General features: G+C 39.2%; 1 protein-coding gene across 1 annotated transcript; it reads left to right on the plus strand.

The window, feature by feature from the left end:
• The first annotated feature begins 6,878 nt into the window (after positions 1-6,878).
• Positions 6,879-11,721, plus strand: AAP6 (amino acid permease 6). The gene is made up of 7 exons (XM_088946110.1): positions 6,879-7,415; positions 7,533-7,766; positions 7,919-8,012; positions 8,140-8,354; positions 8,525-8,670; positions 10,833-11,060; positions 11,162-11,721. The coding sequence occupies exons 1-7, from the start codon at positions 7,301-7,303 to the stop codon at positions 11,591-11,593; spliced, it is 1,464 nt and encodes a 487-aa protein (XP_088802236.1). The 5' UTR covers positions 6,879-7,300; the 3' UTR covers positions 11,594-11,721.
• The last annotated feature ends 807 nt before the right edge of the window (positions 11,722-12,528 follow it).

The raw sequence follows: 12,528 nt of genomic DNA on the forward strand, positions 1-12,528 counted from the left end.
TCAGTCTTTAACCTGCAAACCCATCGATTTTGCAAAACTTTTATGTCCTTAGGCAACTTGACCAGCTCAAAAGTATGATTGTCAATCAAAGATTTCATCTCATCATTCATAGTGGCAACTCATTCTTTCTTGTGCTCAGACTTCATAGCCTCTTTGTAGCAATCAGGTTCTCCCCCATCAGTGAGAAGCACATATTCATTAGACGAATAGCGAGTAAAGGGAATATGCTGTCTAGAACACCTTCTAAGTGGGGCAACAGGTTCACCAATAGCACCACTGGTAGAAGCATCAATATCATCAGCAACATCATCATCATTATCTTCAACCAAATCATCATGAATATGACTCTGGCCATCATAATGATTACCAAACTCAACTACACTGGGCGTATGAGTTTTAGGTACTGGATTAAGATCAACCAATCCATCAGTACTTGAAGACTCTAATTTCTCCGCCTTATCAATATCCTCAATGGTCTGATCCTCCATAAAAATAACATCATAACTTCTTACAAGTTTCTTTTCAACTGGATCGTACAATCTATATCCAAATTCATTATGACCATAGCCAATGAAGATACATTGTCTTGTCTTGACATCTAACTTGGACCTTTCATCTTTTGGCAAATGCACAAATGCTTTACAGCCAAAGACACGTAAGTGGTCATAGGATACATCTTTTCCGTACCACACCCTATCAGGAACATCAGCTTGCAAAGCAACAACAGGAGATAAATTAATAACATATGCAACAGTATATAAAACCTCACCCCAAAAAGATCCAGGCAACTTTGCTTCTGAAAATAAACATCTAACTCTCTCCATCAACGTCCTGTTCATCCTCTCTGCCAGGCCATTAAGCTGAGGAGTCTTAGGGGCGTCTTCCGGTGTCTAATGCCCTGTTGCTTGTAGTACTCATCAAATGGTCTACAATATTCGCCACCATTATCAGTGTGAATACATTTTAGTTTCTTCTCTGTTTCCCTCTCAACAGAAGCCTGAAACTAATTAAAGACACAAAGTACCTAGTCTTTACTCTTCAAGACATAAACCCAAAGTTTCCTTCAATGATCATCAATAAAAGTAACAAAATAAAGTGCACCACCAAATGTTTTTATCTTCATCAGACCACAGAGATCTGAATGCACCAATTCAAGCAACTCTGATTTCCTAGAGGGAGGATGGCTCTTGAAAGAGACTCAATTTTGTTTCCCAACCAAGCAATGAACACACTTTTCTAACTTGCACCTTTCAAACCTGAAAGTAGATTCTTCCTGGCCAAACAATCAAGTCCCTTCTCACTGATGTGGCTTAGTCTTTTGTGACATAACATTGATGAGTTATCACACTCAATTGCATTCACACCATCAATGGAAACTGAAGTCTTGGTTCAGTACAGACCAGAACACTTCTTTCCACGTTCCACAACCAAAGAACCTTTCGAGAGTTTCCATTGTCCATTACCAAAGGTACTAACATAACCATCATCATCAAGAAAACTGGTAGAAATCAGATGCAAATGAATGTCTGGTGCATGTCTGACATTTTTTAAAATCTATTCAGTCCAATTACTTGTTTTTAGACAAATAGTGCCAATGCCAATCACCTTTGACAAACCATTATTACCCATCTTTAAAACCCCATAATCACCTAGAGTATAAGATGTGAAAAAATCATTTCTTGATGTAACATGAAAACAAGCACCACTGCCAACAACCCAACTTGTCTCATTACAAGCAACATTAATCAAATTCTCATCACAGACAATCACAAGATCACTTGCAGTGGTGGTGGCAACACGATCATCATTGTCATTATCTTTATTTTGTTGCTTACCTTTGTTACCTTTATTGTCCTTCTTCAGCTAAAAACAAAATCTTTTGATATGTCCCTCTTTACCACAATAGTTGCATTCAAGGTTTTTGTACTTAGACCATGATTTGCTTTTAACCTTGCTTTTAACCTTACTTTTACCTTTGTTACCTTATCCTCGGTCTCTATCATTGTTTCTCCCCCTGTTTTCAGTAATCAAAACCTCTGATTGAGAAGGGGATGCTTGTTGAGTTCGTTGTCTGACTTCTTCATTCAAAACAATAGCTTTTACATATTCCAATGTCACTACACCACCAGGAGCAGAACTGGACAATGTCGTGCAAATTTTCCCAAGAGTCAAGTAGATTATTAAGCAACCAAAGTCCCAAAATTTTACCTTCAAATTTAATACCCATGTCAGACAATTGATCAAAGCACCCCTGAAATTCACTTATGTTATCAGAAATAGGAGTACATTCCTTGTACCTCAAATTCATAGCCTGTTTCAACAGAAATAATTTATTGTTCTCAGATTTAGAGGCATATAAAGTCCCAAGCTTATCCCACAAGGTTCTGGCATGTGAATCATTAGCAATATGATTCAAAACATTACCATCTACCCATTGTCGAATAAAGCTACAAACCATCTCATGCTCAAAAGCCCATTCTTCATCAGATTTATTTTCAGGTTTTTTAGTAGAAAAAAACTAGTAAATGTAACTTTTTCACAAATAGTAGATCCTTCATTTTTCCTCTCCACTTGTGGTAATTGGTGCCATTCAAACTAATCATTCTACCAGAATTAGGCTCCATCATGCAATCAAACAAATCCACAAACAAATAACCTGGCTCTAATACCACTTGTTGGGAAGAAACTAAGTTTATCCACAAACTATTTCTTTCCCAAAAATAAAAACTTGTAGATATTTAGCTATCACAATTCCAAGCAAGATATCAACAAAAAAATAATCATAAGCCAAGTAGAGAGACACACGATATTTAACGTGAAAAACCCCTCCAATGTGAAGGGTAAAAAACCACGGGGCCAAGGAGACCCAACAAAAAATCTCCACTAATAACTTGATTTAACAACTATAGCAACTCAAACACCACAATATGCTCACAAACTTAGAGCAAATACAGATTCTCAAACACACAAACGAGAATACCAAAAGCGGTGAAAAATAATAGTCAAAAAAACTCACAAACGTGGCTACTGTTCAGGCCACAACATGGAGACCTTCACTACTCCAAATCAGATCTCCACCGTTCAGATCTTAGGTCTATAAGTTTCAAACAATCCCACCAAATGTCAGCCAAATCAAACCACAAATGTCCCTTGATCAGAGTAATTGATGAAGATTGCCGTGAGATGTTTTCTTTTCCCAAACAACTACGAGTTGCTTCTGTTCGACCTCAAATAACCGGCGATTCAAAGCTCCGATCAAAGCTCGATCGGGTGGTGGATCGGAATGTTCCGGCCGTTTGATGAACTCTATGCACTGAGAAATCTGCACAGTATTTCGATTTCTCTCTTTTCCTCTCTCTCTTCAACACGTCGCGCGCAAAAAGGATCTAATCCTAGTTTTTGTTTTTCTTTTTTGAAAAAAAAAACAGTTGGCTGAAGAATAATGGACTATAATATGGGTCAATATCCCATGGGCTGGGCCCAACATATATCTCCTCTTAATTAATTAAACTTTGTTTTTTTTTTTTTAATTTGGTCACATAGCAAAGATCCGATACATATATTTGCACCAGATTCGGAAGCCTTTTTTTGATTATGTCAAAAACAAATAGAGTTCCATATGGGTGATTTGACTCGATCTAATATCTCATTACCATTCCTTTGGACCTTAGTTGGTGAAACACTGAAACCAGAGTACAAGACATTCCATTGATCCCATCTAGCCCTTGCGGGTCTTTATCATGTACGTTGTTCTAATGACCTCAAACTATTACACCATCTTGTCAGCAGTTGATAATTAATACTGAACACTGAAGGGATGGGTGAGTTACCAGTTATCTCTCAAAAGGGGTGGTGGGAAGGTGTGGAAAAGGGGGAGAAGCTTAGCTAGCTCCGGCTTTGGGGCCTGATCCGGGGGGTCAGCTCAATAATTATCCAAGGTTTGGCCCATCACGAGTTAAATGAGCAGGATCGTTGGTTTGACGCTGCTTGGTGAAAGCTTGTGTTGCGGGCTCCGTGCTTTTAATGGAATTATTGAGACGTTATTCTCTGATAAATCAGGGATGTGTCACTGCCGAAGTTGGTTTTGAAAAACGTTTATGGATATTATTTATTATTATTATTATTATTTTTCAATGGTTTTTATCTCCGATTTTTCATAAAAATGGCCCTGTCAGCCATCAAACCACCATGAACCTCAAGTATGTTTTTGTATCGGGTTTCGGGGTAAAGCTGCTATATATCGTCTGGTCCCTATGCAGCTATGCTTTTGTACCTTTTCGTCCCTCCTCCACTTGCTCTGTGAGTGAAGTATGAGGTTTTGAAAAAGATGTATCACCTTTCTCTGACTTGCATTTGTCCTCCTCGCCAAACAAATCCATAATAATAAACAGTTACGGAACTTGAATATATAGCAGTGGTTCTGAAGAGGAAGTTTTGATTCCTTATAACTTTGTTCAAGTGTTGTTGAAAATGGAGAAATTCTAGGGAGGAACACCAATAATATAGGTTAATCTCTGGGGGTCCATTTTAATCAGAACAATAATAATGTAGCTTTCAAAATTTGGCCAAAAGAAAACATTTCAGATTTCTCATGGAATATGATATGACTATATATAGCGTGTAATTTTTATCAAGAATTCCTGTCATGACTGAAAGGAATATAACAAACCATTGCATCAATATATACCTCTACTCTACGGCTCTCCGCTTTACAATGAACAGCCAATTTTTATACGTCAAGAAGAGGATCCAGATCTAATGACCAGAACTGAGATTAGTTGCAATGATTGCTGGGTTAATTATAAAAAAGACTCTATAATTGCATAAAATATTTTGTGCTCTAATCACCCATTTGCTCCCTTCCGGCTAAACTTGACAAAACAATCAACTAGTTGCTTTAATTTATCTTGGATTTCTCTTTATAAGCTTTGCAAAGAATATATGCTCTGCCCAACACATTCAATGTTTCAAAGTTCAAATTCAGAGAGAAGAATATAGTCCATGCGTTGAATATAGTAGTAGGTCGTGAACTAGTTGCTTTTATATTATTTTTACGGATTAATGCTACTATTGAAGTAAAAATAGCTTTGCAACTGGCAAGTTTTAGCCCTCCCTTCATCCATGAATTTTGATGCTGAAATAGCTTTGATCAATCAAAATCTATCCATGAATTTTGACGAATTTTACTTGATTATGATAATAAGTTTTTTTCAGATCGAAAACTTATAAAAATATACATAAAACCAAGTAAGACAATGGTTCTTTATTGGCGTCGACAATTGCAGAAAATTGAAATAGGTAAAAGAATATTATACTTTGAGAGGTAGTCTCTCTTTAGTAACTCAACTTTAAAACATACCACCGCACTACCTAAACTAGTGAAAACGGCCACTTAACCCATTACCGCAGATGTTACAGTGGATAATAAAATTATGAAATTATCCTTTGTTGTCATAAACAATCAAATACGTCTATAGAACCAACAATCACTCCGTTCATCCAAGAATGTCAAGTGTCAGGTCAAAGATTTCTTGACTACTATGGCTTCAAGTGGCATCAAGACATCTTAGATAGGAGGTGAACTGGTGGTGGGTTTGGGATTCTGTTCACCACTCTCATGGTTTAGTCTCAGAGAAGAGAAGAAGATAATGAATAGTGTCTTATTCTAAAAGGTATAAATCTACAATTTACGGAAAAAAATGATAGATGCAGTTGTACCATGGCTTTGAAAACCATATCCAAGCAGATGGTCAGACCATTTGACCGAGGAACCAGCTATGGCTCCGGGTCCAGTTTTGAACTCAGAAACTGTTTGGTCAGGATTCAAATCGAACAATCAGACCGTTTGACCCAGGAACCAGTGGTCAAAGTGGTCCGTTTCCTGGTGAGTTTTTAAAACCATGCTTATACCATACTGTGCAAGAAAACCCAAATGAGTCTAAATAGATGATCTGTCGATAACTATGGGGTGTTTTCCAATCTGATTTTTTTCTTTGTTGTCGATTCCAAAAATAAATCAAAACCATCTTATTCGAGAACAGATGATTTCTCAAAACAAACACAGAAACATGTTCTTGGTTGCTTTTTTGTTTTCAAATGTTTGAATAGTAAAAGTTTATTTTTGTTTTGAAAAATTATAATTCTCTAACAATATTTTTTTGATAAATTACAGTTTATTATTTTCTTTTGTTATGACCATATAGCTTCTTTTACTGTTTGTATAACTAGTCTACACAGTCCCCTTTGTACAAACCTAAATGGGTTTAAATCAACACAAATTTAATTGTTTTCACAATTTCCTTCAACATACAGCTTCAACTACTCATTAAGAGGGCATAACCAACATGAAAATAGTTCAAAGTTGGGGTAAAGTGAAAAAAGTTTCCAAAAGTTTCCAAATCACTAGTTCTTGGAATAAAAAAGAATCATCCTGACTCCCATTGCGCAAGTGAAAACAGTTTCTAACTTTTCTTCTTCTTTAATCGGACAAATGATTGCACTCTCTAAAAGCCCACTTACATTCTCCTATACAAAGGTTTCAGTAAAATATAAATTACTTATATATTATATAGTCCAAACTTCTGGGAATTGCACTATCAAGAGGTTTTTTATGTTGCCAAAAGATCACTAAAAACTGAAAAAGTAATTTGAAATTTCTGAGCTGCTCTCTTCAATTTTACTCCCGAATTGTACGGGAAAAGGAAGCAAAAGGAGTTGAACTAAAGAAGAAAAAGGAAGTGGAGGTGAAGACTTGTCGTTACTTAAATTTGAGGTGAAGACCAAAGTCAAGATTGATTTTACATGTTCCTTTGACCAAATGGACGGTCCAAACCCAAGTTAGAAGAGCACTTTCGATGGTGCAACTCTGGTCAATCATTAAGAGCACCTAGTCCGAATGCTTTTCTTTGCTTTTTCCAAAGCCCAAACCCACCCTTGTATATGTGGTGGAACCCACCTAAGACCAATCCCCCAATTTATCATCAGACGGTTGAGAGAGCTCTTACGCAAATCACCCTGTTTCCCAGATTTGATCTTTAGAACTTTGCAGTGTTGCACAACTCTTATAAAGACGGCTCCTCTTCCTTCCTTCTAATGTCCTACCGAGTATTGATTCTGTCATTCAGCATTTGGCACAAAAGTGCTCTAAATCATTTCCTCGCTTGTGGTTCTTCACTTGGAGAACTTTCTAACGTTATCTTCGAAGTGTGCTTTCTCGTGCTCAACACTGCTATTACTATATATATAGCTCTGCTGAGCCATCTCCTTTGAGTGGAGAAGAGAGAGAGAGAGAGAGAGAGAGATGGCGGTAGAGTTGCAGAAAAAAGGTAACTTCTACATGGGAGAAGCACCGGGGATGATGGAGATGGGTATGAGTAATAAGATTTTGGATGACGATGGACGCGCAAAGAGGACTGGTATTGTAGCAATGGTTAACCGTTGTCAAATTTGTTCTGAGATTTCCTCTAAATCTGTCGTCTTCTTCTTATTCTTCTTCTTCTTTCTCATGATGTGGGTTTGTTCTGATTTTGAAGGAACGTTGATCACCGCAAGTGCTCACATAATTACTGCTGTCATTGGATCGGGAGTGCTGTCCCTAGCTTGGGCCATAGCTCAGTTGGGTTGGGTTGCTGGACCTTCTGTTCTCATCGCCTTCTCTGGCATCACTTATTTCACTTCTACACTGCTTGCCGACTGTTACAGATCTCCCGATCCTGTTACAGGGAAGAGAAACTATACCTACATGGATGTTGTAAGAGCCCATCTAGGTAACAATTTCACTGCTAAAACAAAACCAGAAATCTGTTTCTTGGAGTTCTTTCTTTTTCCTAACAGATCAATCTGCGAATAATTGATGAGACAATATATGCAAAAAGAAAACCCATTTCAAAATCGTTTTCCCGGCTTTCTTTCTCTTCAGGAGGAATCAAGATTCAGCTTTGTGGGTTAGCTCAATACGTAAATCTGGTGGGCATTACAATCGGATACACCATCACTGCATCCATCAGTATGGCGTAAGCAACTCAGAACCTTAGACCTTTGAAATGGCTTTAGTTGTTTACAGAAGTGTACGTTTAATTGGAAATGCTGCGAAAATGACTGGTTATTTACTACATGTTTGTTTCTCTGGTTCGTCATCAGGGCTGTCAAAAGGTCTAATTGTTTCCACACACACGGGCATCATACCAAGTGCAACGTAGCCGACTATCCCTTCATTATCATCTTCGCGAGCATCCAGATCGTTCTGTCCCAAATACCCAATTTTCACAAGCTCTCTTGGTTGTCCATCCTCGCGGCTGTGATGTCTTTTGCTTATTCTTCAATAGGCCTCGGTCTCTCTGTAGCCAAAGTTGCAGGTTCTTAGCTTAGCAACTAATAAAAACTCTGCAAGTAGAAATTTTGACTTTCCAAAGAAAATTAAAAGATTTTTTTCCCCTTCTGCTTGTTTTAGTTGTTTTTGTTTCGATCGCTCTGTTGGTTTAGTAAAGAAGATAAGGTGGGTCTGCTGTTTGGAATCTTTTTGCAGAGGGAAGCGGTGATGTGAGGACGAGCTTAACAGGGGTTGCAGTTGGGGTGGATGTCACCGGCACCGAGAAGGTGTGGAGGACATTCCAAGCCATCGGAGACATTGCTTTTGCCTACGCCTACTCTACCGTCCTCATTGAGATTCAGGTAAGCCAATTTTCTCATGTCTTTTATGTCTCTATATTCTTTTTTTTTTTTTTCTTCTTCGGCTTGATTTTGATAACGGCTGAATTTGCTGAACTGAATCACTTATTTGCTTTGTGTTTTAACTGATAAAATAATTATATAATAAGATATTTTAGTGTGTAGTAATCTATCCGACTTTATCCTCAGCAATTAAGGAGCTCACAACCACCTTAAGAATTAATTCACTAAAAAACAAAGCAATTAACTACTTGGTTCAGCCATTTCAGCTGTTTACCTGTTCTGTCATCTGTGTGAAAGCAGAGAACAGAAGGGAAATGTTGGTGACAATTAATGTGGGGTATTTATTGAAACATGCTTGAGATGTGTGCAAGACCATACTGGAATCCCCTCTTACCTGTTATTGACTGCAGAGAGAGAGAGAGACATTATTCAACGCATACTTTTACCCAAAACGGGAATTCAACTTCTGGGCCCACGTGGAAAAGAAAAGAAAGAATTGAATGAATGAGCAGTGACGTCTTGATGAGCTTTGATGAACTCCATTAATATTTAAATTCTGAGAGGCCCATTCAGTATCATCAAAGAGGTATGATTTCTCACAGACGTCACAAGGGCCCAAATCATGAGTTGTGGACTTGTGGGGGATTAACCTCAAACCTTCGATAATACAAGCAAGAGAAACTGAGAAAGTCGTTGTTTTGCAATTTTTTGCTCGCGACAAGGTCTTCAGTTTACGCTCTAAAACCGTAAGACGAGTCTTCAGACGCAACGTAACCGCATTGAATTGCTACTTTTGAAAATTTGAACTCAACCCCCAATCCAGTCCAGTCCAGTCCAGTCCAGTCCAGTCGGCCTTATGTCCCTCCCTCTCGGTAACACTCCCATGTGAGGTTTGGAAACCGACACAGAAGAGATTAGATTACACATTCGACCTACTACCTCTATGTGGCGGAAAACACTTGCAACCCAAAATTGGCTAGACCTAGCTTCAAAGAGACATCTGAATCGGTACAATAGTAGTTTGTCCCGTTCACACTAGAGTCCTGGCATCGGTCAATAGGATTTGTCCTTTTGTGCATCTACAAATATCATACGTGTGATATAGATTGGTGGGCCACTGCAGGATGGGCAGCTACCCTCACCAGAAAAAAGATAAGAAAAAATTGTTTCAAGTGTCTTTCATTCATCCAATCATGTACACAAAACGAAACAAGACAATAGTATCCTTGTCTTTTTCTTCCACACGATTTAAGCCTTCTTTTTTTATTTTTTGGCTTTTTTTATGGTGGTTAGATAGCAATTGGCTTCAAGAGATTCCTCCACATCATGACAGACCACCAATTTTAGGGTTAGCTCATATGAGAGGATTCCAGAACAGTTTCACGTGTACAGTTGGGTGAGAGTTGCTTATGTTTGTAGATTATTTGTGAGACCAGGACCATAAGGCAGCATATATCAATTTCTTATTTATTTATTTATTATTATTTTTTTTTGAGCATCTGATGGGGGCCCATTTAAAACGCGGTGGATTGTGGCTGTAGAAATGGACTTGCGGCAAGCTCAAGTCAACTTGACAGCCCATTTGCTTTATCCTCAAGTTGTAACTGTGAGTGGGGTCTCTCCTCTCTGCAACTCCTCCAGGCTACAGGTCAGGTCAGTCAAGCCTGTCACCAGAAAAGTTCTTTTGGATGTGAGATATTCCCAATACAAGGTGGGGATCCCTTGTGGGGGCGCAGATGTGAACTCGACGCTCCAAGACAAATCCCAGCGCCTAACCACCGGACACTGGTCGGGTCAGGAATGGATCAGAGGGTTTGACTTTAGAGATGGCCAAAGACTCAAAATGGGCCCAATTTTAAACCTGGCCCTCAATCATGGACCGCCAAAAAGCCCAGAAGCACAAATTGGTGCTGTTTTTGGATGTTATACCAAACTTTTGAATTCAGAGTGAGTACTTGGATTGGACTGTTGGTAGTGCCACGTTATCACCACCAAATATCCCAAAATAGTGATTAACCGGGTCAGTGGGACCCTGACCTTTAAGATGGAATCTGGGAATAAAACAGCAGTAAATAAACAGAACCGGGCTTCTTTTTGCATGGAACTATATATTGTTACCACTGATTTGTTCCTCACTTTATTCTATGCTCTTGCAATTGCAGGACACACTAAAATCAAGTCCCCCGGAGAACAAAGTAATGAAGAAGGCTTCCTTTATTGGGGTGTCGACCACAACGCTGTTCTACGTGCTGTGTGGTTGCGTTGGTTATGCCGCGTTTGGGAATAATGCACCCGGAAACTTCCTTACCGGGTTTGGATTTTATGAACCCTTTTGGCTCATTGACTTCGCCAACGTCTGCATTGCCATCCATCTTATAGGAGCATACCAGGTGAATAAATGAGTTGAGGCCCAATGGAGCCCATTCATGGAAGCCCACCTAGGACCTAGCTGCAAATTTAAAAGTTCTTAACTCGTTCATCGCACGCGCAGGTATTCTGTCAACCCGTATACGGATTCGTGGAGAAATGGTGCAACCACCGTTGGCCCGAAAACGGATTCATAAGCACAGAATACGCCATCAACATTCCAGCGTATGGCGCATATAATATCAACTTCTTTCGGGTGGTGTGGAGGACGGTGTACGTGATAGTCACGGCCGTGGTGGCCATGATTTTCCCCTTCTTCAACGATTTCCTGGGCCTGCTTGGAGCAGCCTCGTTCTGGCCCTTGACCGTGTACTTTCCAATAGAGATGTACATTGCACAGGCCAAGATACCCAGGTTTTCCTTCACTTGGACTTGGCTCAAAATATTGAGTTGGGCCTGCTTGGTGGTCTCAATTGTGGCTGCTGCTGGATCTGTCCAGGGCCTGGCCACTGATGTCAAGGCTTACAAGCCTTTCAAGACCCAAGGGCACGAATAACTAACTTTCCTATCTCTCTCTCTCTCTCTACTTGTATTAATTTGGGTTTGGGAAGTCAAAGCGATATGTATTATTTCTTTTTAAAAAGAAAAGAACAATGTCACTCTTCCTTTGACTGATTCACAACATATGGAGCCCAGGATAAGTCGGGTGAGTGGGTAATTAGAGGCCCCCAAATCCGGTTCGGGATCTAGCTTTAGATGGGCTTGGGCTGGACAAATTCGGCTTTATCTTGGATTGGACTAGGCCTTGGGCTGCGATGCCAACGTTTAGATTTGATTGCAGGATCGGTCCAAATTCGGTACGCAAGTGGTACGATAAACCCACATTCAATTACGAGGTTTTCTTTCCTACTTTGTCTGCCAATAACCAACAACCATTCATTGATTAATTCCATTCAAATTAAACAACAAAACAGAATTACAATAAAAACCTTTCCAACGGAACCGGAATGCTAGTAATCGCTGCTCTTCTCCTAAAGTCCCACCGAGATTCATTTCTGGGAGAACTGGAATTGCAAATGACATTTATGTCTAGACTATAGACTAGAATAGAAACCAAATCCGTGAAATTGAAATGAATTCTTTTCCCGTAAAATATGCACTAATGAAGACGGACAGAGAATCGGTATAATCAAATCATTTTAAGATTTTAAGGATTAATAAAATAATATTGATAAATTAAATTAAATAATCATTTTGTACTGTAGTGGTAGAAGTTTGGGAATTCTGCAATTGAAAAAGTGAGAAAATGTCTCAAGAAAAGAGGATTTTCGTTGGCTACCTGTTAGCCCTTCCTCTCTCTCAAATTACGGGGGAGCTATCTTCTTTCTTCTACGGCCATTCCGCCAATGGCCACCCACCCAACTCGTCCCCCCCGCCCGACAACACTTGACACTACTACGCTCTGTGGGTACGGAATACGAAGGAATGAAT

Source organism: Nelumbo lutea, chromosome 5 (assembly GCF_056320005.1).
Source record: "Nelumbo lutea isolate HS-2025 chromosome 5, American lotus-T2T, whole genome shotgun sequence".
NCBI classification, from domain to species: domain Eukaryota; kingdom Viridiplantae; phylum Streptophyta; class Magnoliopsida; order Proteales; family Nelumbonaceae; genus Nelumbo; species Nelumbo lutea.

Bases quoted from the DNA above. Each gene is read 5' to 3' on its own strand.
- AAP6 (XM_088946110.1), top strand. From the start codon at position 7,301: ATGGCGGTAGAGTTGCAGAAAAAAGGTAACTTCTACATGGGAGAAGCA. The intron at 7,767-7,918 runs GTAACAATTTCA...CTTTCTCTTCAG, and splicing joins TGTTGTAAGAGCCCATCTAG to GAGGAATCAAGATTCAGCTT. The intron at 8,013-8,139 runs GTAAGCAACTCA...GTTCGTCATCAG, and splicing joins ACTGCATCCATCAGTATGGC to GGCTGTCAAAAGGTCTAATT.